The following is a 23187-nucleotide window of genomic DNA, read 5'->3' as shown; positions in this document are numbered from 1 at the left end:
TACATTGCAACTTTTAAGTTTGGGTAATATAAAGAAGGAAGGCAAAGAAATGAATCTGTAAAATGTAAATGTGCATATGTAAATGTTTTTGATGTTTTTCCTGCTCACAGAAAAAAATTAAATGAAATCTCAACCTATATATTTACAAATTTTAAAAAGAAAGAAATACCAGTGAGCTTTGTAAAATGTTGCATGTTACAGTTTATTTGTTTGGCATATTGTACTAAAAAGCAATAAAAAAAAAACATCCTCACGCTTTTCTTGAGTAACCTGATAACGTGTCAAACGCTTTAATTATTTATTGTTTGCCTGGCAAACCTTTACATGACACTTTTGTAACCAAAGGCTGGAGCCTATTATGCAATGTGAAGATGCATTACAGTCTGTCCAAACTGTTCGTCTTTCAATCATTAATTAATCTTTCCAAGAATGTGAAAATTGGTTTTGTGTAACACAGCATATCTGTAATGTCAATACCTCCCGCGTGGAGCAAAGAAACAGCAGGCCAGCAGTTTTTCCAGTGATGCCCTTCTCCCTTTACCCTTCTGATGAAAATGTGTCTCCAGGTATGCATGGGTTTCCTACTCCACTTTTCTATGAGTTTGAGTCTCCCATGTTATGAGTCAGTAAATGGTAATAATTATCTTACTTATTTCTTAGTAAAACATCATTTCTCAGACTACACGACTGTGCTGGTGGAAGAAGAATCAGCAATGATATAAAATATATAGGTTAAAGAGAATTTTCTCTTCATAGAGCCTCACAGATTCGCACATTTAAGCCACGTTTACTTGTAAACACAGAGACTGAGGAGACTATTGACAAATTGGGATTTTCTGTTGGTGGCAGCCTCCCAGTTGATACTTTTTCTTTTGAAGAGAAGATTGCCAATAAAATTTCATTTTTTATGGGGCAGAAAGTTACATTAATTTGAGGTAAATTTGACAAAAATGTATTTTTCATCACCGTGCTCTTTGTATGCGTCTCCTTTGTGAAGTAGTTTTCTTCGATTCTCAGCAAACCACGTAATGATGTTTAGACAAAATAAATAACTTAAAATAATTACCGTATTAAGCTATAATTGCGAAACAAGAATCTTTCTAAATGCGTTATGTTCTTTGAAAGCACAGTGGTCTTTAAATTTTACACATTCCATTGCACAGCCTTTGTCCTCGTCAGGGTAATCCTGAGTGGCTGCAGCAGCTGTCGGTCAGCAGGTCCCGGTGTCTCTCATTGGCTGGCTCTCCTTTCCGTTAGACTGGAATGCGCTTTGCTCCAATTTGGCTTGGGGTGGTCTCCGTCTTCAGTCTGCTGTGTGGCTGTTGCAGTCGGTCACTGTTATTGATGTTTTTTTGCCTCGACATTTCCATGGAAACTGTCCTGGGTTAGGTCTGATCAGCAGCAAGCAGCAGTGCGTGAGAATGGAGATGGAGGAGAAAAACCCGGACCCCAAATACGGTAAGAACAGTTTGTTTTACGGCTTTCTCTTCGATCTTTCTTAATTTTTTTTAAACGGGGGAAGAAATGGAAACAATGACTGCAATGGATGGATGGGTGTGGACCTCATGAGTGTCATGCAGATCTGGAGCTATCCACATATTCAGCAACCGGACTATTTTTTTCCCCGATTTATCTTTAAACTCTGAGAAAACGCCCTTTAAGTTGCATTTAATTATTCAGTTTGCATTACACAGCGGGTGAAAAATATATAAACGAGTCGTTTATTTGTCATTAAATTACAGCCTGTATAACAAACTAAATATAGCTAAAAAAAAAAAAAAAAAATCGAACAAAAACTCAACGTAGTTAATTATTGCTCTTTCGGTTAATTAGGGGTAATAAACAGAACTAGGTTGCCGGGTTTTCCCTATTAGGGTTTATATGGAGGCGATTCTGTACTGCAGGAACACACAGAAACAGAGCAGAGTGGAGAAGGAGAGCACATATGCTGTCTCCTGGGCTCCATAACCATTTGGTATTTTGTAGATTGACATATGGCTGCTTCATCCACAGATGCACACAGCCTTTTGCAAACACATACATTTCACAGATGTTCACAGCTTTTGCCTATTTATTACATTTTCGTACACTTAGTGTGGAAAAATCATCTTCTATGTCAGTCAAATGTATGACTCATTGCAGATTATTATGTGCCACACATGCATTTTTTCCACCACCACCAAGTTAGCAGCCCACAGCAGCCTGGCGTGGTCTGGGCAGGGTTGTTATTCATATGGACTGTTGAGTCATGAAGTTTTCGTAACCACTGTTATTCTTTCTTTAATACTCCATGTCTACATTATTACATGAAAGGTTGTTCTTAGAAGGCTAAAAACCAAACCACAATCCTCATGCATTGGGAAAACAGCCCTAATACTGCCTTACTATTGAGCTAATCCTTATTTCACAATGCAAATTGAAATGTTAAATCCACATCTTCTCCAGTCAACTCCCACAGTGGGCCATTTCCTTGTGGTTTTCCTGTTGCTATACAGTGATCTGTTTTCCTCAACTGCCCTCTCCCATGACTCAAAGGTCAAAGACCATAAGCCCTTTAAACTCAAGATAAAGGTTTATACGACACCAATGTACAATACACATTTCAGCTCCTTAAACATGAGTTTTTATTTGCAGTTTCAGTTTAAACTGTAAGCAGTCACTGGCTTCTTACTATTGCCACATTTCCTCCATGTCTACGAAGGTGTGCGTGCTCGCAGGCAGGCCACAACCCGCTCTGCCTCGCCTGTGTTCAGCCTTGTCTGTACTACCCACTCAACAGATTTAGGAAAGAGATTTTCAGTCAATATCAAGCTGGGAAATAAACACAAACACACACACACGCATACAGCTCTGTACACAGACAGAGATGCCGCTGACGATATTCGTTATTTTTGATGATCGTTGATTTAGTTGGTTTTGGAAAATCTGCTTTTTCTTGATGTGAAAAGTAGCGACTCTGAGGAGTAACAAGAGACAGTGATCAAAGCCAGTGGATGACAGATTTACGTAGCTCCTTTAAAAAGACTTTATTTTGTTTCCTTGTTCCACTGACCTCATTAGTGGCTTCAGGAGGAGCATTTGAAGCAGTTACAGCTGCTTGGCACAGTACAGGAACAGTTTTACACAGAGTGGCTTCTGTCCTGTATTGTAATGATGTTCAATGAATCTGCGTGCCTGGAATATAAAGATAAAAAATTCAGGGATAAGCGCTCTTGTGACGAGATATATTCAGAATGTCTCCTTGTGTGTGAGCATACATACAATCATGCACAACCAAAGTAGCCGCTATCCCATTAAGGTAGGCAGGGAAAGGTTCATCTGATAACCCCTTTGGGCCCATTAGCGCATCATCAGTCATGACATCATCTCTCCCTTAAACACACACACATACACGCACACAAACAAATACACTCAGAGTCACACACAGTACTATACAACTAAAGGCTGGATCATTGGCAGATGCTTTTAACCCGTTACTGACCTGAACCTGAGATCTGAAGGGCCTTATACATATTCACAGCCTAGGTTCTGTGTAATGAAGTAACTGAGGACATCCGGTTACCAAAGTGAAAAAAATATATGTATGTATTTTTAACCTTTTAAAAAATGTGTTTAAGGTGGCAGACTGAGTCAGTGAACGTATATGGTATTAATTATGCCAATTACATAAACGAACAAGACGACTTACACGATATTTGGCAGCCTGAACACAACAACAAGAAGAACAAATCTGCTCGCATGCTTTTCAGCACAATCAGAGATTGTTTTATAGACAAAACAGGCAAAGAGCCGCATGTTCCTCCAGCTCTAATGGAGCTGTGTCTCACATTCACAGATGGCCCTACAAATGAAAGGCTGAACGGAGAATCTCTTAATGTTTATCTTCAGAAGAGAGACAGAGGAAACTTAGTAGTGATGGCAGACTGTGTGGGGTAAAACTAAAAAGCAACAATAATAAATGCTGGAGAAGAAATATCTTAACACTCTGTTATTGATTTATTTATTGCAACTCTTCTTTTACAGTATTCTTGCCCAGAATGAATATTCTTACACCAATAGCTTTATAACAGTTTGGTAGTTTGAGCTCCGGTCCATTCAGGTGCTATGGCTTAGCGGCTCTGCTATCATTGGTAGATTTATGAATGAGAAACACACTGTAAAGTGTGTTGTAGATCCTAATAAAGGTTCAAAAGGTGCTATGTATGTGTAGATCATTCAAAATTATGTCTCCAGTGGCCCCTACTCATTTCGTTTGAAGAGAAAAAGCGAATTTACTACTACTGTTCTTAAAAAAAATCGATGTACGTCACTGCTAATACAGGTTAAAATGCTTGATTCATAAGAACAAGGCTGATTTTTGTGGTCATGTCTATTTGCAGAAGAGGCCAAGATACAATATTGTGCCCAAGGCTAAAGTCACCCTTCATTGGTTTATATTTTGCTTGAAAAATGAGAAATGGATGTAGCAAATTATCAAAACATCTGCAAACATTCATAGGGATACAGTATGTGAGGCAAAAACAGAACTTGCACTATTCTCATGGGTTTGAAAGTTAATATTTGACATGATGGCCTTTATTCTTCAGCGCACTCTGAACTCTCTTATACCTGCATTTTTGTAATTACTTAAAATACTGTAGCTCAGGGTCAGATACATCTCTCAGGTCTTGTGTCAGGTCTTAGCTGGATTTTTTGGCTAATTCTTAAAGACATAACCTTCAGATAGTGTGCATCTGTTGTAGATGTCTGTTTCTTTTCATCCTGTTTTTGTCAAGTTTCCTCTCATTTTTAAAAGACTGAGATATTTCAAGTCTCAAGTTAAGACTAGACTAAAAGTAAGTTAAACACAAAACAAAACAGCAAATATGTTTAAAATGACCCAATACATGATCACATGGGAAGCTGTGCCAGAGTCTCAGAATGTGTAAATTCAATGCATTAAAACTCCATCCGGCCATCAGCTTTGAACTGAGAACCTCTTTGCTTTGGAACAACCACAAGTGTTCATACGTTGCACCACCGGTGGTTAGCAAAGTGCACTGGTTAGCTTTGAGAATTTCACAAAGGTTGATTCATTAACCTGTAACCCCAGGAACTCAACTAGTGGTGTAAGTTTTACCATTATTTTATTTTATTAGTGTATTTTACCATTATATAGCTATTTATGAAGAAAAAAAATGTAATCAAATGTACTGAGAATGTTTTAGGGTTTTTTTTAAATTTCAGATAAACCTCCTGTGAAATTAATAGTTTAAGACTTTATGTTCTGACTGCACCATTCTGAGAGTGTTTAAAGAATGTTGTCACGTTTCAGTTCATAAAACATTCCCACACTGTTACAATCTAACACTGAGTGTGTATTTGAGGTCTGAGATGAAACATTGTTTCATTACGTGGTTCTGAAACTGTTTTTATAATGTTGCACTGAGAATGTTTTTCCACTGTAATCTGTCACATGCCAGCAGAGGTGGTCATGTGCCACCAGAGTGGGATGGCGTTATCTCTGATGTGCTTATCAGCTCATTGCTGTGTATATGTCAGACATGCGCAATGCATCAACATTTGCCATTGGATGACTGTGGTTATGATGGCTTTGTTCATTGTTCTGTTTGAAACCACTGAGAGGTGGGTGCACTCAGAATGAGGTAGCAAGCTGATAAATCAAAACAGGACGCCGAGGAAACAGAAAGAGGGCAAGTCGGCTAAAATTTTAGGAACAAACGACACAGTAGCTCAGGGGTGAGAATTTTTTTTTTTTATAGGTGGCGGTGCAGCTGCAGCACATGCAGGCACACTCTGTAAAACACAGCTTATCTTGTTGATTCAGTGAACTGAGCTGAAGTCTGAAATAACTATTATGTGTTGGGGTTAAAGACTGTTTTGATGTGAGAACAAGCACCCGCAACTGAAGCAAACACTCTCTGCAGCAAGATGTATAAAACTGGCACATTTTAGTTTTTAGTCATGTTTTTGGCAGCTTTGGCAGTTATCAGGCAGTGTTGGTCAAGTTACTTGAAAAAAGTAATCAGTAACTAATTACTTCCCCAAAAAAGTAATCCCATTACTTTACTGATTACTTATTTTCAAAAGTAATTAATTACTTAGTTAGTTACTTTTTAAAAACACGATTTACAACCTGAATAGGTGATAAAGCGATAGATCTTTCAGCCCAATTCTACTTTTCTGCATAATCCATCATACAAAATGTAATCAAATGGAAAAGTCTCTTTTTTTAACTTTTTCATTCTCTGTCATTCTCTGACTTAAAGAAATTAGTTTAACATTTAAACCTATTTTCTGCACATTCCAGCACATAAAATAAAATATTTTTGTGTTTACACTCAGTCTTTCAAATAGATGCAAGTAAAACACAGCAGAAAATAAATAAAGTCAAAGACTAGCGGTCCTGTTGCTCTATTTTCACCTGTAAAGCAGGAGTGGGGTAGGCGGAGGTTTACCCTGGTGCAGGTGTGCAGCAGCGGTCAGTGGAAGAATTTCTCTGTGAATTTCCCATTATGTCGTTGCGCACTCGGTGCTTGTTTAGGGGTTTTTTTTCCGCTGTAAAAAGAAGTTTTCTTCCCACGCACAACGGACACTAATGTTTTTGTCACTTTTTATGGAATCAAACTCAAAGTAAGGTCAGTACTTCCACGCTTTAAACGCTGCACACTCATACTCTCTCCGTACTCGATATATTATCCATTGTTGATCTGCACACAGCTGTTGTCGCAAACGTCGCACTGGCTTATGTCATTGTCATGAGACATTCTCTCAAAAAATCATGGTTTTAGTAACGCAGTAACGCAGCGTTCCTACAGGAAAGTAACGGTAATCTAATTACCGTTTTTGCGATAGTAATCCCTTACTTAACTCGTTACTTTAAAAAAGTAATCAGTAATTACAAGTAACGCGTTACTGCCCATCTCTGTTATCAGGTGCCTCAAGTCTCTGTTTATTTCGATATCCTGTCTCAATTTTTCCATCGATACTTCTTTGCTGCTTTTGCAAGGAGGAAACCCACAGAGTAAAAGAGGGAATTGGAGGTGAAGGCAGAGCTTTGAAATCTAAAATAAGGAAGTGAAGAGTAAGAAGCTAGAGGACACGCAAGCACTGTTATACAGGAAGGACCTTTAAAGAAACAACAACAGAACACAGAACACTGAGACGTATCTGTAAAACCATCCGTGACACAAACTGAGAGCAAAACAGCACCGGAATGACAAAATATGATGGAAAAGGTAATTCGCCAGCCTGCATTTCTTACATAACTGTGACTGAACGTCTTTTTGATAAACTTGTGAGATAGTTGAGTAATGGCTCACAGTCCTCTAATTGTGATGGCTAATGTGCTGCTTCACTGCTAATGAGCATAGTTTGTCTCAGACAACGTGACGCTCTTTGGTCGTTCCTCCATTGTGTGAGGAGAGCACGTGTGTTTAAGTTCTATATGTGTGCGTGTGTGCAAGGGAGAGTGTATTGTTTCCTCGGTAAGTGTAATGCAGTTAGAAGAAACAGCTGGGGTTGGCTCTAGTGCTTGGCCCATTGTTTGTGCTATAGATCCTTTAATAAAAGTATCTGTTTTTAAAAAAGTGTTAAAAACTGCTCAACTATAGATTTTAGGAGAAAGTAGTAGGCCTGGTTGACGCTGACAGTAATAGATCAGTATGTGTGACACATAACAGAGTCTGACATCAGTTCATATTTTAACAGGATGTAGCTTGTGTTTATTAGTGAGAAGTCTTTTCTCACTCTGTTTCTCAAAAACGTTGGCTTGCGCTTTTGGCTTCGTTTCACTGTAACCAACGTGGGTTTGGTTTATGCTTCTCTCCCCTGTTGAGTGTGAGGTGTTTCCATGGCGGCTGGCGATGTCCAAAGGGAGCTCCCACTGTCACCGGGGAGCCATTTTGTGGGTTGCTAGGCATGACGGTCAGGCAGAAGAATCCTTTTGTTCTGTAGAAGTCACTACATGAAGTCACTCTAATGAAATACTCCCTTGTACACACATATACATTCCAGATAAAAGCATTTGCTGCAACACTTTGGCCTGCAGCCTACCTGTAAATGTGTAGTAAATGTAGTGATTATTATTTCATAGCTAGTTTCACTTTGGTTTAAACACCAGAGGCAGTGACAGCTATATTTTGAATGTCAAATTTTTTCTTATTATCCAAATGTCATTTATTTATTTCACTTATTTATTTTTGTGTAAAAATGTACCAAAAGCTGCGTATGTAAAGCAGCTTACGTCTTTCTCTTTTTCTCTCTTTTGTTTTTGTTCTTGGTTCTTTTTTTTCTTCTTCTTTTGCATTTCCACAGTAGACGCCACAGATACAGACAGGAAATGTGGTGAGAGACAAAGAGGGAGGATGTGCAACATGACTCCGTTAAAAGGGCGGGCCTGTCATAAAGTGTTTTTACCATAAGCCCAAAAAAGTGTTGAGCAGCTTAGACAGACGTCTTACATAAAAGAGGAAACTTTTTTATGACATATGCTATGTCAGTCATAGATAGTGCTATATTTTGTTTTAAAAAAGGCCCTTTCCTGATTTTTTTGCATATTTGATGCCAAAGCTGTCACAGCAATCAGGTTGCTTATTTTCCAGTCAGCAGTCCAAGACCCATATAATCAATCTGGTATTATTTTAAACATTAAATGCAGCAGATACAAATTACTGAGAAACAACACTGTGCAACATTTTTGCTTCACCAGGAGTTTTTAATTCTATGCTTTCAGCAAAAATGAAATATGAAGACAAGACACAACAATGAAGGTTAAAAGGGGTCAATTGTTAAATGTGAAAAATAATGACTTGTGACTCAGGCTGGCTGTTGAAGGTTAGGATGGTGTTTTGCAGAAGAAGGAGGCATGTGAGCTGTTAAACTAATAAGCCAAGAAAGGAGGATAAATCTTGACATATTATGCTTGTTCCCAGCTGTATATGTTATGCACTTTATTAGAGTAGCTTTGCATGATTCATTGCTTCAAATAACGTTTATTTATAATTTTTTATCTTATACTTGAGGCATACCCTTTGTTTTTCCTTTTGAAGAAACAAGCTCCCTTACCTATTAATAAAGTAGTAGTAATGCAGTATGTACTATTTTACAGAAAAAAAGGGGAAATTATATTAGGTCCCCTTTAAAAATCACATTGACAGAACTAAACACATCTAAGAGGGCCAAAGATTTTCTGCAGCCAAACATTATGACATAGAAATCTGAGTGAAACTCCTGGGTAGCTGAAGAGGCCGATGAAGGATGGGATGCAGATGTGCAAGTTGTTGAGGTGCCTCACCCACATGGGCGAGGCAAACTCACAAACACAGAGACGTACACAGGGGACAAGAAACACAGGGAATGGGAGGCAAATGGAAAGACGGGAGTCTTGGTGAAGACCATAAAATATTTATGAAAAATCATTATGGACTCTCAAAATAGCTGTAAATTATATATTATTTTTCTGTAATACAAAAATGTATCTTATATACTTTATTCACAATCCAAAAGCAAAGCCCAACAATGTAATTGTATACCTGTGTTGTTAACTTTTAATACACGTTTGGTGTAGTTGTTCTGCCCCTTATCAAAATGATTTCTAAAAAAACATTCCAAGAAAATTTAAATTAAAAAAATAACCATGCCCCTAAAAGTTGTTAATTGTATGATTAATATAGACAGTGTATCCCATAAATGTACTGTTGTACAAGTACACTCTTATACTGTGAATTTATATTCAGCTGTATCTCCCAGATCTTTCGACATGTGTCTGTCTCAGATAGATCAGCGGTCCCCAACCTTTTTTGCGCCACGGACCGGTTTATGCCCGACAATATTTTCACGGACCGGCCTTTAATGTGTCGTGGATAAATACAACAAAATAAAACTAGTACCGGTACCGAAAAAAAGAAGATTTATTTATAACACACGTGAAAAGACCCAGGAAAACCGAGTTAACGATCCAAACGATAACAAAATAACACTGAAAACCGATAAAAACCCTGAAAACCTGAATTTCACACCTGAGCCTCAACTCTCGCAGCCCGGTACCAAACGACTCACGGACCGGTCCGAGGCCTGGGGGTTGGGGCCCGCTGAGATAGATGACCGTTCAGCGTCAGAGCTGACCTGACTGTTGTCCATTCATCCATCGGGTCACCAGTCCAGTGCAGGGATAACGCAGAAAGACAAACAGCCATTCACACTCACATTTACACCTACACCAACTTTAGAATCACCAGTTAACCGAACCACAAACATGTGATTTGGACTGTGGGAGAAAGCCAAGGTACCCCGAGAAAATCAGTTCAAACACAGGGAGAACATGAACTCCACACAGAAAAGCCCCAGGCGGCCAGTTTTGAAAGCAGAATCTTTTTTTTTTTTTTTTGCTGTGAGGGAACAGAGTTAACCACTGCCCCACTGTGCTCCACTTCTTTCAGCGGATGTGGTTTACATTTTGAAAGACGACCATTAATCGAAGAATATCTCTGAAATGAGAACAAATTAAGGAAACCTCGGGTTTCATTTCCCCAGGTTTAATTTCGGGATCAATTCACCGCAGCCTTTGTCAAGTATCAAGAGACTGAAAGCCATTGTTTAAAGTCTAATTTCTAATAACAGGCATTACTAAACCTGTTGTTCTGTTTTCGTCCACAGGGGAGTCCAGAAAGTTTGATCCAAACTTCAAAGGGCCGATCCACAACAGGTGAGACGTCTGCTTTGATTACTGATGATCTTTTGCTGTCAGCTGTATATAGCAGACTTTAATGGCAACATGTTGCACCTGCTTTCCCTTCCTCTTTTCTTTCCTCAGGGGCTGCACAGATATCCTCTGCTGTATACTCTTCATCTTAGCCTTGCTTGGGTACTTTGCTGTGGGTATCATTGGTAAGACTGATCTCTCATCACTATAGTGTGTTCTGAGCATTATTTATATTTAGGTTGTTGTGTTTTTTTACCATACAAAATTTGTGCATGGGTGGTGTCTAATATTATTTGTCAGAAGTGGGAAGTGAGGCACTACCTTGGGTGGAATGAGACAAACTTTATTAACATGTAGTCCAAGTCGTGTGAAAATGCCTGTTTTTACAGTAGCCAGTCTACATAAGCCAAGCTATAAATAAAATAGTTTCTGACTGGTTGTAATTCTACTGCCTCAAAGAAGGAAGTAAAACATCCTGTTCAACATCTCTGTGCAGCTCTCCTCCATTGTGAGGTTTGATGGGACAGAAAGTTACGTATGAGCTCGAAGCCAGAATAAACAAGTGAGAGTGATTTTTCCAAAGGTTTTCTCATCATTAGGCACCACAGAGGTAGCACTGCCAATAACAGCTCTCAGCTACTTGCATTTTGGAAACACTTGTGAAAATTCAACTATTGGCAAAGTTATTTAGGTCAAAACACCTGCCCGTTTATCGTGCATCATGCACACTGATTACTGCACCTACTACAACATCTGTTTACAAAGTAATTATTTGCATTATCTGCGACTTGAAGTCTTGCACATCGGCTACATTCCCTCCACCCAACCACAAGCCCCCACTACAACCAATACCTTTGAAAAGCAACATAAGTGGCCATCAGTTTTCAAGCAAAACATACAATGTACATTTACTGTTAAATTATGTTTCATAACACATATTCCCAACCTCACAGGACTTATCTAGCAATTTATTAGTGACTTTATAAATAGACTGCAGCTTAGGTAAACCAGGAAATGCCTCAGACACCACCCAGTGGAAGGAAAGATAGCTGAAGCCAAAGTTAGATGAAATAGATAAGCGTTACGCAACATGTTTTATTTTTATGTTATGACTTACACTGAGGATCACTCCAGGCTGTCCCACACTCTGTGTATGCTGTCAAGGCTGGAAGGTGTTTACACATTAAAGTCACAATACTGTGTGGGTCTACTTTCTCAGTCTTTCTTTTTAACTCCTTCATGAGGCCGTTGTCTAATTTAAGACCAGGAGCTTTTTAAGACTCAGACTCAGACTTTAATTCAGAAATTTTCATATATCTGAATTTCTAAATGTATTAGAAGATGTTTATTTTATTTAAGCATTAAATAAAAGGAGCATGCTCATGAGGAATTTAAGATGGTATTTTATTTCTTTACTTCCTGATGTTCTCTTTGCAGCCTGGTCTCAGGGAGACCCCAGGAAAGTGATTTATCCCACAGACAGCAGAGGTCAGTTCTGCGGACAAGCTGGGACACCTCTGGAGTAAGTTACAGTGTAAAAGAGCATTTGTGTTCTTGGAAACCTTCTATAATTGGATGAGCTTAAGTAAGATAATACTATAATAACAACAATAAAAATAATTGCTTTAATCTCATACTCTTTATTTAGTGCTTACATTTATTTATGATGAATGCAGGTGGTCACAACAGTTTAAGAAATGTTCAGAGTTACTTGTGTGGCCACTTTGATCAACACAGGCCACTGTAGCAGGCAGCAAATGCAGTTATTTTACAAGTAAAATGGCCTGTTTTACTAACAGCACAACCAAGGATTTGTTTGGAGGAAATACTGGTACTTTAATTGCATGTTACTCAGCCTGAATCATGAAATAATTGCAAGAAATTTCAAATTTTCTATTCTAATTCTAACTGGAGAGTTTATTGAATCTTCTGACAAGTGTTGAGCGGGCGGGCAGCCCGGGTTCGAGTCCAACCCGCATGTTTTCCCCTCTCTATCTGCCCCTGCTTTCCTGTCCTCTTTTCACTGTGTCTATCAAATAAAAGTTGAAAAAGGCCAGAAAAAAACCCATTATTTTTAGCAAGATTGTGATGAGGTTTTTCCTCTGGTACAGAGGAAAAAATTAGGCATTCTTTTGTAGATACACTAATCGATAGCGAAATCGAACAGGTGACCAGGAAACAAAACCAAACCACAAAAGATGGTGATCACAGTTGCAGAAGAAATAAAGTTCCCTAAAAGACATTGGATAAAATAGGACTTCAAATCAAGACTTGAGAAACCATAGAGTTAGATTACAATGAATGCATCCTTATCGTCTATGAAGACCTAATAACATTGTCATTTCACTGTGACACAACAGGAAGAAACCACTTCTGTTCTACTTCAACATCCTGAAATGTGCCAGCCCTCTTGTGCTGCTGGAGTTTCAGTGTCCCACCACACAGGTCAGAAGCATTACTCGCTTTATTTCAAGTTGTTCTCAGTCTACTCTAAAGTGTTGAAGTTACACGGTTAAATGTTAATGTCTTTGTTGTTACATGTGTCCAGTTATGCGTGGAAAGCTGTCCTAATAGGCATCTTACATTGATAAAAGCCAAGGTAGGAAATAAAGATGACCAGGAATACTACAGAAAATACTGCAAGGAAGGCGTGGACTTCACTGGACTGGTAAGCATTGAAAAATTTGATTATTCATATTGTACACGTTTCAAGGGGTTCTGCTAAATGTTTTCTATTATTTAGAGTCCGCCAGAGATCCTTAAAGATGGCTTGTGCCCAGCTATGCTGATGCCCAGTAAAGCCTGTAAGTGAGATTCTCTGTGTTAAACTGTTTTAAAGGACTTTTGTTTCTGCAGGAAAGTGAAACTAATAAAACCCCTCCCTCCACAGTCACGCGCCGGTGCCTTCCTGCTTTGGCAACATTAAAAGGTGGTGTTGTGGTGGTGGGCAACGAGACGACTTTCGATGACGGAAATAGTGGCACTGTCAATGCCAGTGATGTGCTGGAGGCATCGAAGTGAGTGTTTTTCATTGTACAGCAACATGTATGTGCAGCATGTTGCTATTTTATGTTGTCCTAAACCCATAAAACATAAACAACAAAGTGTGTGAAATGAGTTTGACCAAATGAAACTTTTTCCTCATATTTGTTCTTCTTTGTTCATTAAATTTAATGTTTGATTAGCTATCAGAAAATACTTGGTAGCTAGTTTGATGATTAATTTATTAATTCAATATCCGTTGGCCTTAAGCTGTAAGCGTAAGACTCTTTCAGCCCTGTCCAACTGCTATTTAGTGAATGATTGCTTGTTTTCAATGACCTTGGCACTTATCATGCTGGACATGAGGCATATCAGCTTATCAGTCCCCCTTTACATCTCACTGCAGTGACTCTGGCTGAAGCCTCTGTGTGCTTCAGTTCTGCTCTATTTGCGTTTACCTCAGAAGGTCCTTGTGTTACTGTTTTCCTTCCTGCTCTCACTGCAGAGAGGTTTTCGTTGCTCCCTGTATGTTATTCATGAAGATGATGAGTAATACTTCCTGTTGTTTTCTTGCAGCAGACAGCTTCCTAGAGCTGGATAGCTTCATGCTCCAATACTAAATTGTATGTGGCATAGTCTATTGTGAGACGTGTAGAGCAACTTAATGTAATTTGTTTATGTCAGATATGTTTTCATATAAATTTCATATAAATTTATAACTTAATCATTTTGTCTGGTGACAGCTATGCTTGTTTTCTTAATCTTAGTCTATTAGTTCCTCAGTATAGATGTCCAAAGCTAACAAAATTGGACAGCTAATGTTAAATGTTAAATATTCAAAGGTTAAAACTGTAGCACTAACATCACTGGAAAACTGGAAGTGGTATAAAATCCAAAATCCAGATCATAAATGACCTAGCATGAGATCATAGGGTAGTGATTCATCAGCATAGCAAACAGTACAGACAGTAGTTAGGAGAAAGGTCCAAAACTACTGAGTCCGTGCACAAAAGCAACACAAGGAATTCCCTTTAACAAAATTAAGCAAAGTCCTGTGAAATATAACAAGAAATAACTGAACAAAACCCCAAAACATCCCTGTAGCCTGTGATGAAGGTCAGTCAACCTTTGGAGGAAGCCTTGTGTCTCTTAAACCTTTTTAACCTATGGTTAGTCACTCTGAAGTCATGTCAGGGTAACACTACTAAATGAAGTTAGTGTTTAGCTGTGTGTAGCTGGCAAAGCAGTCCTCTTCATTGTTTTTACAGACAGCTGCAGAATGGTGGTAAACTGAAAAGACAAAATGTTTCTGAAAATGTGTTCAAATAGCAGAGAGCTTATGAGGAGATATATTTCAGTAATTGATCGGTTCATGTGGACATGTGCAGAGGAGACAAAGTGGGTTCATTGGGCAAAGGATATCAAATATAGAGCTGCTAGGCTGAAGGAAAAGAGAAAGAGGCCTCAGACAAGGTTAATGGAGGTAATGGATGATATGAAGAGGGTTAGTGTGACAGAAGAGATAGGGGGGCAGATCCACTGTAGTGGCCTGTAAAGGGAGCAGCTGAAAGAAAAAGCAGAAGAAGAAGAAGATCAGTTTGTTTACATGACCATTTCTGACTTTTTAAGTAAAGTGTGACTTTTAGGGCTCTATACAACATGGGGTTCTTTTTAAGCATCCGTTCTCTAATAAACATAATATTTCTAATATGACAGTTAAATGTTTAAGGATATATATGGTCATGTTTTTAGACTCATTTCATTTTGTTACAGGAAGTCAAATATAGCTGTGGAAGCTCGTCAGGTCGCCATGAGAATCTTTGAGGACTACACTCATTCTTGGCATTGGATATTACTGTAAGGCTCCCTACTCTCTGCTATCACAGTAATAGACTAAATGTTTAATCACAGAACTACATAACTTATAAATTAGGATATAAAACCAGAATATATAGACAGAACACCTTCATCACCAAGTCATTAACCATAATATGTGTCCAACCCCTCCAGCGGTCTGGTGATAGCCATGGCCGTCAGCTTGATTTTCATCGTCCTGCTGCGATTCTTGGCTGGCATCATGGTCTGGATCATGATTATTTTGGTTATCCTAGTCATTGGTTATGGTAAGTCCTTAGCTTCTGACAAAGTTAAAGATTGTTCTGACTGAAAAAAAGGTCAGCCAATTAACTTGTCCATTTTTAGGCATTTTCCACTGTTACATGGAGTTTGCCAGCTTGAAGGGTGAGCCTGGTGCTGATGTCACCATCCGTGACCTGGGCCTGCAGACGGACTTCTCTGTCTACCTGCAGATCAGACAGACCTGGCTGGCTTTTAGTAAGCACAGACCCACTTTCATTCTTTAGCATGTCTGTGGATGAAGAGTTGACAAAACCCATTAATCTGCTGTGTTCTGTTCGCAGTGATTATCCTGGCTATTGTGGAGTTCATTATCATCCTGCTACTCATCTTCCTCAGGAAGAGAATAATGATTGCCATTGCCCTCATCAAAGAGGCCAGCAGGTCAGTGTGAAATGTGATTTACACCAGGATCTCCCTGGTCTGTTCTCCTGGTTAAAATTGAAAAGTAACCAGATGTGCTCACATATTTAAAAAGTTAGCAGTAGATCAGATGAGAATTATCCCTCGCTGTTTTGATCTTACGGTATGCAGCTTTAATGTTGCACATCTCATCTCTAGCCTGGCATGACTAGAAATCAGATGGAGTTTTATGAATTTAATTGCCAGTTGTTATGTTAGAGTACGCCTGTCTAGTGTTAAACAGCTGAGATAAAACAGAGACAAAATTAACCACCAGTGGGTTAAAGTAGCAGAGTACATCACTTCTTAAGAATCAGATATTTCCTGTATGACACACCCGAAGACCAAATGTAGCTCAGTGGACTATTGCACATGCATTCATAAGATGTGCATGAACTATTTATGTCCCAGCAAGTCTTAGGCAATAATATGTTAATGCTGTAATCATTGCTGGTGCTAAAAGATTCATTGCATTTGTTTCCTTAGCAATAAAACATCATTGTAAATCAGCTTTACCCTTCCTGCTATACAGTATTACACTCTTAGAACAAATGTATTAAAAAATGTGTTGGACACATTTAACAAATTTTGTGTGAATTTTGACATGATGTTTGTTTAAAAAAAATGCATACCATTTTCTTTGTAGAGCTGTTGGCCACGTTATGTCATCGCTGTTCTACCCACTGCTGACGTTTGCCCTTCTGGCTGTGGTGATCGCTTACTGGGCCATTACTGCAGTGTATCCTTTCAGTTGTCTATGATAATCAAAGATAATCCAAACCTAATTGTCTCCTTTCATCACGGTAGCAGGTATAGCATGACTTTTAAGCAAGGATGTACTTTGCATTCTTCTCCTTGACATGTGTGAACAGCTTCTTATCCACCTCGAATGAGCAGGTGTACAAAGTTTTCAACACCTCTGACTGCCCATTCTCACGAGAGACCTGTGACCCCAAGGTATGCTTCTAAATGTCACTGTTCTGTTAAATTAGCCTGCTAAAGATATTGTAGGTGGCAAGGTGGCAAAGTTTTTGGTTGTAAAGAAGCACCTGTTTACCTGCACAGCAGCTTAGATCACAGAATGAAAGATGTCTTACAATATGCCCCTTCTCTCTCTTTCTCTTGTTCAAAGACATTCAACTCCTCCAATGCATCACTTGTGTGTCCAGATGCAGAGTGCCTGTTTGCTTTTTATGGTGGTGAGACTCTCTACCACAAATACCTCATCCTCTTTCAGTTCTACAACGTCTTCCTTTTCTTTTGGTGTGCAAACTTTGTGACGGCCTTGGGCCAAGTCACTCTGTCGGGTGCATTTGCATCATATTACTGGGCCTTCAAGAAGCCTGAGGATATCCCTGCCTACCCCATCTTCTCCTCTCTTGGAAGGGCCCTAAGGTTAGAAAATACATTTTTAATAATAACAGTTTTTTTATTTGTAGAATTGTTTTAGCGCAGCTTGAAAGGCTTACATGGTAAGATATCTACAACGCTGACAGGAAGTTTTCTCCAAAATGTTTAAACTTTTGTTACCTTAAGATAGAATGACTGATGCTCACAACTAGCCTCTGTTTCCTTGTGCTGATTAGGTACCACACAGGCTCTCTGGCTTTTGGCTCTCTCATCCTGTCTTTAGTCCAAGTTATCAGGGTCCTTCTGGAGTATCTGGATCACAAGTTAAAAGGTAAGCTATAACATGTTGCATTTGCCTTTTGGTCTCTGTTTATTGTCTTATAATTAAAGTCTGTGTTTATATGCATTTACATTGTTGATACAGACTGTTAAATATACATGCAAACTGCAAGTTTTGCATGTAAAGTACTTGATTCTTATGTTATCATAAACTGTTCCTGCTTCTAAGGTGCTCAAAACAAATTTGCTAAGTTTCTGCTAAGCTGCATGAAGTGCTGCTTCTGGTGTCTGGAGAAATGTATCAAGTTCCTGAACAGAAATGCGTACATCATGGTGAGTTCCTGTAACTGGACACAGCGGCCTGACAGACCGTCTCAACCGTTAAAGCGCTTCACAATCGTCTTTTTACATTTTTTTCCTCTAGATTGCAATCTACGGAAAAAACTTCTGCACCGCAGCTCGAGATGCCTTTTTCCTTCTCATGAGAAACATTATTCGGTGAGATTTCATTCATATTCATATTTTATTCACTATTTGCTATTCTTAGCGTGTTTTAATTCAACACTCTCTCATATTCTGCACAGGGTGGCTGTTTTAGATAAAGTGACCGACTTCCTGCTGTTCCTTGGGAAGCTCCTTATTGTTGGCATTGTTGGTAAGAGAGGGTTTTTTTATTTTATTTTTAGATCCACCTGCAGAGAGAAAAGTCTGCCTTTCTAGTGTAGATCTACTAATTCATCTTTTTTCTGCATAGGGATTTTCTCTTTCTTCTTCTTCTCCGGAAGAATCAAAGGTGTAGAGCAGGCTGCTCCATCTCTCAACTACTATTGGGTCCCAATACTGGTAGGCACAATTATATTAACCCTTTAAAACCGGTGGGAGCAGGCACGCTCTGTTTTGCGTAACTATTTTTAAATCCCGGTAGCTCTGCAACCACGTAAGCTAGCGCAATAATTTTTTTTGCATATGAAACCGGAGGAGTTGTACTGCTGTACATCTTATGCCATCAGCTTGTCCTAGGTCACAGTTTCCTTCCACATATAGCTTTGCAAAAACTGCATAAAAAGCGCTTGCAGCAACAAAAACATAATATTCCAGAAACACGCTTTGCCGATCCAATCAGCTGTTCATAACACTTCCTACGTTGGAATAGACGTCAGAGCGAACTTTTGCATGTCCGCCATGACCTGCCAGAAACCGGAAGTGACGTCATTTTCACGGAACTGTAGTTTTTTTTACCATATAGCCTCATGAGCCTATACTGGTGTTTGTAAAGGTTATGTTTGACTTTATGACTTTCTGTGTCGTTTCTGGGATGCTTAGGACTCATATTGCACTGCTGGAAATAGTTTATTTTGATGCATATGCTGCTTTTTTGCAAATTTGCACTATAATATTTATTTTCGTTTTTCCTGCAGTTTATAAAAATTGGTGTATTTCAAAAATAAAACTATGAAGACACTCAAAATAAATTTCCTGTGGTGGGAAACTATTTTGTGCAACTTTTTTGTATTTACAGTTTTGAGGGATAAGCCTCTTAAATTTCACTAACTAGAAATATATGTTAAAAAAACAAAAACGATTTTCAATTTTTTTGTAGTTTATTGCACTTTTTTGCAATTTATGTAAGTACTATGCACTTAATGCATACATATTTTTAAAATCTGGGCTATAATGGTTGTATTGATGTATAGCAACTTGAAATGCTCCCAAAAATGGCACTACAGCATGTAAAAATATAATATAAGCTCTAGCGGACTTGGTTCTATGGTAGGTCTTTAAGGTTTGGTGTTAGTCTTCAGTTTGTCTGTGGCCATTTAATGACATGTGTGACTTTCTCCTGTTAGACAGTGGTAGTGGGATCCTACCTCATCGCCCATGGCTTCTTCAGTGTGTATGCTATGTGTGTGGACACACTTTTCCTCTGCTTCTGTGAGTAATTTTTGCCAAATATACACATTTTCTCTCTTCCTTTTTTACAAACAGCTGTCTAAATGTGAGCTGCTGGTTTCGTCTTCTGACCTTTCTTCTCTTTGTCTCATTTTTCCTATTAATTTCACTTTACCTTAAACCCTACACATTCCTTTCTTTCACCTTTTCATTTTCCCTTAATTTTCCATTAACCCATTCAAAAACACAACATACCCATGCACTTATAAGGTGAGGACTTGGAAAGAAATGACGGCTCTTCTGAAAGGCCTTACTTCATGTCCCCTGAGCTGCATGATATCCTCTCCAAATCAAAGCCGGTGGAGGAAGATCGCAATGGTGTTGAGCAGGCGGATGCTGCGAAACAAGTGGACGAAGTTAAAGTGGAGGAGGAAACACCTCTTCAGCAGCAGGATGGAGAAATACAGCTGAAAGAACAGACAAAGCTGAAGGGGGAAAATGAGGAGGAGCAGGCTTTGCAGTCAAAGATAGATGCTGACGAGTCAAAAGAGGAGAAGACGGAGGAACAAAAGATCAGTCTGGAAGATGAGACTGAAGGGAAAGAAGAACCAGAAGTGAAAGAGATGTCAGAAAAGCAGGAGTTGAAAACGGAGGAAAAGGTGGAGGAGGTGTCCGCTGCACCTGTGGAGGCAGAGAAAGAGGAGACTGGTGAAAAGAATGAGAAAAAAGAGGAGACTAAGGAAGAAAAACCTTCATCTGGACCACAGGAGTAGATGTTGCAAAGCACCTGAGGCTCAAAAAATCTCATAGAGCATAAAGAATGAAAGATGTGCAACTATACCTTTGTGATATGGACCTGTTAAATGTACGCCATACAACAAGCTAAAGTTTCAGATTGCTTTGCTATGTGAGTATAGGAGGGATGCCCACCTGGAGAGGGTTGAAGGTTTGAAGCAGGTCAAAAGCCCAGTGCATCTCTGTAGCTTGAAAAAAAACAAAACGCTCTCTTGTGTTGGTTTTAGAACAGTGTTGGTTTTTATATTGTGAAGATCTGTTGAACATCGTGAGTGCTGAACCTGTGCCTGATTACTGTCACTAATATTTGTTGTCTTAATGCTGTTAACAAATGCACTACAGATACACTTAAGTACCGTGTTTACAGTCAGAACAAACACATCTCAATCAAATCTCTTTCACTGTTTACAATAATACCAGCTGACGCCAAAATGTTAACAGACATATTTGATATACTGTATGAATATTGGATTTTTTCCCCTATGGAACTTGTACATATACAGTAGTGTACATCTGTTATGTATTTTTTGGCTTCAGTCAAGTGGAGATCCTTGCAGAGAGGGGTTCCATATATTGTCTTTCCACCTACTTGCCTTGGTATTTTGGACTGACGTAAGTGCTGTGATTGTGTCGCCATGATGAAGCCATCATGACCTCTCGGACTCTACGAACCCCCCAGTTTGTTTACTGATGCCTCCTGCCTTGCTCTGTCCCTCCTCTTAAATCTCTCTCTCTCTCTCTTTAAGCACTGCATGGTACTGACATGACCTTCTGAATGCTAACTAACATCTTAAGTCTCTGGATGCTTTTGTACCTTTTTCTTGTCACTTTGTGAAAGATCTAAGTCGTTTTTCCACTAAATTTTCTGATGACATTCCGTCATCACTGTGTGTCAATCTTCATTAAAGGTGATTGTATTTTAATCGTAGTAGTTCAGAATTTCAAGTTTGGTTGGTGTTTTGAAGCAGGTGAGTTTTCATATGAAATAAATCCCTGGCAATGATTTAAAGCACCTATAAACACACAACAACAAATTTTACAACAAATTTTACAAATCAGTTTGTATAAATTTCTCTTCTTCTTCCTTCTTAAAGTAATTATCACTTGAATAAATCTACAGTTGGGCTTTAGATACTTAAATCAGAATATCTCTCTTTGTTATTAAGAGCATTTTCTTCACAATTGTTTCCCATTTATAGCTTGTGAGTCCTTAAAAGAAGTGGCATCGTGTATACATTGTGACCCATAATCACATGCTATTGAATTTTGTGTGGAAGTTACTTGTGAACAGTTTGAACTAAGAGATACATGATGAGGTACATGAAGTAAGGAATGAGAAAAGTCATTAAAATAAACGATACATTGTAACCTAAATGTGCCTTTTCCCCTTTTTTTCCTTTTAGTCATGTCATTCAGGGTTTTTTAGGAGTATTTAAAGGATCCCCCCCACCCCACCCCACCTAATTAGATAATACTCAAAGCAATTTACTTAAGTACACCTTAGGGGGCTGTAAGATAGAACTGGCAGCAGATAGACGATGCATAAATAAAAGAAAGATAGATTACAGATCTGTGTTGGTGTGTGTGAGAAAATTGTTCTTCAACTCTCTCTTGTCCATGTTGCAGTGGAGGACCTGGAGCGCAATGATGGATCACAGGAGAGGCCGTATTTCATGTCACAGGACCTGCTCACACTCCTCAAGAAGTCTAATGAAGGTTACAAATCAATGGACTAAGCCTCAGTTTGTATTCATGGGTGTATTATTCTCTCTGTGTGTGTGTGTGTGTGTGTGTCTCAAGTTAAAAGAACAAAAGGAGGAATTACAGTGCCATTTCATTTGTACATAAACAGTGTATTTGTATCGAACTGTCAAATCGGATTCATTTCTATTGTTTTTATGATATTACTCTTTGTTTTGTATTTTGTCACAAACTCTTAATTATCTCTCTTTACCTGCATGCACAGGTTGAGATTTATTACAGAAGGAATATGTGAGCTGGAGTTACAGATGATAAGCCCTGTTGCCTTAAGAGCTATTGCTTTCTGTTTCATTGTATATTTGGATTTTATGTCTATATGGAAGTTTCAGTGGGTCCAGATTAAGGCAGATTGAGTAAAGCTGTGCTTTATTAGTTTAACTAAGCATATTGCACTGTTTAAAAAATTAACTCACCAAAGCAAAATTGCTTAACTGCAAGTGATTAAAGTCTTAGTATGATAACCAAAGCCTTAAGAGATTACAAATGACCCAAGTGGTTTAACCTGGATATAGACTCAATATTTTAATAGCTTTGTCTTTATTCTTTTTTGTGTCATACATGCCACTGAAAATGAAATGAATGTTCATACTGTGTGAATTTTGACTTTGTAAAATGTTTACATTGTCTTTTCTTTTGTATTCAACTAATAAATGTTGGTTTTGACATCCTCCTTTTTTGTTTTTAGTGTTTTGTTGGTTTCTTTAAGCTTTTCTTTATCATTGGATTATCATTATGACTGATTTACTCAGTCCAGCTGTCCATTACTGTGTGGTGCTGCTTGATAGTGTTGGCAAATAACAGTAATATTTACATAAAATGAAATAGCATATACAAAATAATTTTATTTTTGTAAATATCTTTATCTTGGTAAAAACTACTACACTATAACA

General features: G+C 38.5%; 1 protein-coding gene across 3 annotated transcripts; it reads left to right on the top strand.

Moving 5' to 3' along the window:
- Positions 1-1265: 1265 nt before the first annotated feature.
- Positions 1266-22967, top strand: LOC102796161 (choline transporter-like protein 2). Of its 3 annotated transcripts, none has more exons than XM_087842064.1 (22): positions 1266-1458; positions 10657-10705; positions 10814-10887; positions 12140-12224; positions 13063-13147; positions 13251-13370; positions 13446-13506; positions 13593-13719; positions 15458-15541; positions 15695-15807; positions 15887-16018; positions 16105-16204; positions 16869-16961; positions 17095-17179; positions 17355-17617; positions 17809-17903; positions 18081-18184; positions 18276-18349; positions 18436-18506; positions 18606-18694; positions 19699-19783; positions 20012-21910. In XM_087842064.1, the coding sequence occupies exons 1-22, from the start codon at positions 1422-1424 to the stop codon at positions 20512-20514; spliced, it is 2529 nt and encodes an 842-aa protein (XP_087698190.1). In that variant the 5' UTR covers positions 1266-1421; the 3' UTR covers positions 20515-21910. The 3 variants fall into 3 exon arrangements, with proteins under 3 accessions (XP_087698190.1, XP_087698192.1, XP_087698191.1); XM_087842066.1 differs by lacking the exon at positions 20012-21910 and adding an exon at positions 22163-22967 and having other exon boundaries at positions 1268-1458; XM_087842065.1 differs by lacking the exon at positions 1266-1458 and adding an exon at positions 7072-7238.
- The last annotated feature ends 220 nt before the right edge of the window (positions 22968-23187 follow it).

This window comes from Neolamprologus brichardi, chromosome 6 (genome assembly GCF_056152115.1).
Source record: "Neolamprologus brichardi isolate AB-2024 chromosome 6, ASM5615211v1, whole genome shotgun sequence".
In the NCBI taxonomy this organism is placed as follows: Eukaryota; Metazoa; Chordata; class Actinopteri; order Cichliformes; family Cichlidae; genus Neolamprologus; species Neolamprologus brichardi.
Note: the sequence above shows the minus strand (reverse complement) of the source record. Positions and strands in the feature narration are given on the sequence as shown.

What these genes read in the sequence shown, in the direction of transcription:
- LOC102796161 (XM_087842064.1), top strand. Translation starts at nt 1,422, where the DNA reads ATGGAGATGGAGGAGAAAAACCCGGACCCCAAATACG. An exon ending in GATGTGCTGGAGGCATCGAA is followed by an intron (nt 13,720 to 15,457) that starts GTGAGTGTTTTT and finishes ATTTTGTTACAG; the next exon opens with GAAGTCAAATATAGCTGTGG. An exon ending in TACTGGGCCATTACTGCAGT is followed by an intron (nt 16,962 to 17,094) that starts GTATCCTTTCAG and finishes ATGTGTGAACAG; the next exon opens with CTTCTTATCCACCTCGAATG.